At 38.3% G+C, this 3,967-nt stretch overlaps 1 protein-coding gene across 1 annotated transcript; it reads right to left on the minus strand.

Annotated features, from left to right (window-relative positions):
• Positions 1-1,888: 1,888 nt before the first annotated feature.
• On the minus strand, positions 1,889-2,737 carry LOC126513565 (transcription factor BTF3 homolog 4-like). The gene has a single exon (XM_050162001.1). The coding sequence runs from the start codon at positions 2,664-2,666 to the stop codon at positions 2,190-2,192; it is 477 nt and encodes a 158-aa protein (XP_050017958.1). The 5' UTR covers positions 2,667-2,737; the 3' UTR covers positions 1,889-2,189.
• Positions 2,738-3,967: the final 1,230 nt, after the last annotated feature.

Here is a 3,967-nt window from a genome sequence, read left to right on the forward strand (position 1 = left end):
AATAAATAAAGTTTGCCAGAAGATCAGAAAAGTAGAATAGCTACACTTGCTAGCATTACGAACAGGGCATCAATGACATGTAAATTTAATCCCAGTAGCTACACTAACTTGCCATAGAAACCATGGGATAATAGTTCATACCCTTAAACCAAAATTTGAGAGGATTCTAAAACAGGAAGAGGCAGTTCTCAGTTTCAGCCACATCCTGAGATTACTGGAGGCAGGATCGCCATTTTGAAAAAGTAAGAGTCAGTGACTGACTACTTTACTTTTCTGACCTCCAGGTTAAACCCCAATTTCTGTCTCTGAGTTTTTATTAATCATGCTAATTTGGATATCAGGGTCTCAGATTAGACTCCATTGATCCACCTGTCTGTTCTTGTGCCAATACCAAGCTGTTCTATAGGAGAGTTTGAAGTCAGGGATGGTGATGCATCTCAAAGTTCCTTTATTGTCAAGGATTGCTTTGGCTAATCTGATGGAGGTGGGTCTTGTATCTTATCTGTTGCTTTCATTGATTAAACAAATAAAGAAAACTGCTTGGTCTGATAGGACAGAAAATTCGGTAGGCAGAGTAAACAGAACAGAATGCTGGGAGAAAGAAGCTGAGTCAGGCAGTCGCCATGATTCTCCCACTCCAGACAGACGTGGGTTAAGATCTTCCCTGGTAAGCCACCTCGTGGGCTATACAGATTATTAGAAATGGGTTAGATCAATATGTAAGAGCTATCCAATAAGAGGTTATAACTAAAGGGCCAAGCAGTGTTTACAAGAATACAGTTTCCGTGTCATTATTTTGGGTAAAGCTAGCCGGGGGGAGGGAAGTGGCCTGCCGCTGCTCCTTCTACACTAGTCTGTTTTTTTTTTTTTGTTTCGTTTTGTTTTTCTGTATGAATCTGAGTATTGTAGTATTGTTCTTTAAAGGTCTGTGAAGAATTGTGCCAGGATTTTGATGGGGATTGCATTGAGTTGTAGATAGCCTTTCATAGTACTGCCATTTTTTACTGTGCTGTTCCTACCTATCCAAGATCATGGGAGATGTTTCCATTTTCGGATATCTTCTTCAACTTCTTTTTTTCAAAGACTTAAATTTCTTGTCATGTAGGTCTTTAACTTGTTTAGTTAGAGTTACTCCAAGATATTTGATGCTTGTGGCTATTGTGAAGGGTGATGTTTCTCTGATTTCTTTCTCAATTCATTTTTCATCGTATATAGAAGGGCTACTAACTTTTAGAGTTACCCTTGTATCCTGCTACATTACTGAAGGTGTTTGTTAGCTATAGGAGTTCCCTGGCATAATTATTTTGTCACTTATGTATACCATCATATCATCTAGGGATAGCAAAAGTTTGACTCCTTCCTTTCCAATTTGTATCTGCTGGTTATCCTTTTGCTGTCTTATGGCTTTAGCTAGAACAGCAAGTACAATAATGAATAGACATGGAGAGGTTGAACAACTTTGTTGCATCAGGTTTTTAATCTGACTCCAAAATGCCCTCCACTTCCATTAGTTTCTTTCAGTACTCCCCGCCTGATTGCTCATATCTGCATAGCCCTAATCCTAACAAAATATAACCCACCCTAACAAAACCTACCTGGGGAGATCCATGTGTCCCCCCATGAATATTCCATGTTACCTAGTCTTTGGGTCTGTGGATTATAGCATAAGTATCCTTTGTTTTGCAACTAAGATCCACTTATGAGTGAGTACATACAATGTATTTTCTTGGTCAGGGTTACATTACTCAGGGTCATTTTTTCTAGTTCCAGCCATTTGCCTTCAAATTTCCTGGTATCCTTGTTTTTTTTTTTTAATGTAAAGATTTGTTTTATTTCTATTGGGGGAAGGGAGAGGATAGATATAACTGTTATCCAATTTTCTGTCCACCGTGTACACACATACCCACACACATACATATACCTACACACCCAAAAGTTGCCCCCCAAAAGCAAAAACCACCCTAAAACTCTATCAATACTTCATATTTTGACCAAAAGAATAGATCCTGGGAAGTGCAAAATGCAAAATCAAATGACTGAGAAATGCTGATCAAACAGCATTATTAATATACAAAATATTTATAGTACTGAACTAGCAGCAGGTGATGTTCTCCATGTCTGTAAAACTTTGGAACAAAAGAGCTGATTGTTAAATCTAGCCCATGCCAGCTTCCAAAACCCAGAGGATTTTAGTTAGCTTCATTTTTTGATGCTTCATCAAAATTTTCTACGAGATCTGGAACATCATCATCTTCTTCATCAATGTCTTCTGGTTTTGTTGCTTTACTATCCAATACTTGCAGTAAGAACTGCTCAGCTAACTCTTTAAGGCTTGTTAAGCTGTCAGCACCAAGCTGACGTAGTATTCCAGGAAGCATTTCTGTGATTTGTTTGGCTTCTGCATGACCAGTAATTTCAAAGGTGTTAGTGGAGAGGGAAGCTTGGACTTTGGAGCTGTTGAAATGAATAACTGTCCCATCATCTTTAATCATGTTCACCTCTTCAATACCAGCTATATTGTTCACATCCAGTTTCTTTAGAAAACTCTGAAGCTTCTTGTCATCAGCAGTAGCTGTCCTGTGAGCCACCTTCTTCTTTCTGCGAGCTGTACCCTCGCCCCCTATCCGGACCTGAGCTTGAAGTTTGGCTAACTTTTCTTGATTCATGCTCTTGGTAAATCTGCAGCAGGGAGGGTCCTCCAACACCAGCACGCGGCAAGAGCAATATGGCTGCCTTAGCTGAGTGGTATCCTTGTTTTTAACAGCTACTTCATACACCATTGTATAAATGTACCACATTTTCTTTATCCATCACGTACACAAGACCCTGCAATACCACTGCTGATCATACACCCAAATGATGCTCAGTCATACTAGAAAGACACTTGCTCAGCTATGTCCATAGCAGCTTTATTTGGAATAGCCAGAACCTCAAAACAACTTAGATGTCCCTCGACTGAGAAAAGACTGAAGAATTATTTTTATAAGAGGAATTATTTTTTTTAAAAAGAGTTCCCTTGATCATGGCATTTGTTCATAGCATTAGAAAAGTGAACTAAGATATACTGGATAATAACCTCAAAAGAGCATTCAAATACATGATTGCTGCATATGGTTATAAAGAAAGGAGTCCAAAGCACTTGTGAACGTTAGTGACCTTCACATTAATATTTCTGAGCACCAAATGCTTGGCATCTTTACTGCAGCATAGGCCCTAAGATAATACTCCATATGTAAATGTTATGATGATACATAGGGCAGCATCTGGCCATCCTGCAAAATCAAAGTATCAGTTCTAGAAGTATATGAAATATCAAAACAAAAATGGAAATATTTTAGAGTTTAAAAAACAGGCATGTGAACATTTTAGGATAAGGTACGAGTGACAATGCACAAAGAATAAAAGCCTAAGTTGTTATCAGTGTAGAAAAAAGTTTGATTCAAATTATAAAAGGGTGTTGTGACAATATTGTTGAGTGAGTTTATACCTATGAGTCTGCATTTTAAATTATATATATATATATGGAAATAAAATTAAAACTATTGAAATGCCAGATTCAGTTTTTAGTATTTTAGACATTACAATGATTCATGATATCTTTCATTTGATTAGAGAGCCAATTTCAATCTTAAAATATGCATATTTATACTAATATAAAACAGATACAACTGGGAGGAAGCTGAGCTTGGCAGTTCTTTCTAGCTGCAGATTCAACTGCAGAAACCCTCCCTCATTCCTTCTCTTCCTTCTCCATCTCTTGTTCCTATCTCTTCCCTCCATCCCCTCCCCATCTCCTTCCTTCATCCTCCCATCTCCCCATCAATACCAGCCATCCCCTCCCCATGTGCCCTTCCATTTTTTTCCATCCCTTTTGTATGTCTCCCTCCTTCTCCATTCATCTTCTCCTCCCTTTACTTCCTTCATTGATGGTGAGTTTCCTTGTGCTTTGTTCCAGTGTAATTCAAAT

The sequence above is a fragment of the Alexandromys fortis genome, unplaced genomic scaffold (genome assembly GCF_014885135.2).
Source record: "Alexandromys fortis isolate MF-2015 unplaced genomic scaffold, M_Fortis_MF-2015_v1.1 scaffold_105, whole genome shotgun sequence".
NCBI lineage: Eukaryota > Metazoa > Chordata > Mammalia > Rodentia > Cricetidae > Alexandromys > Alexandromys fortis.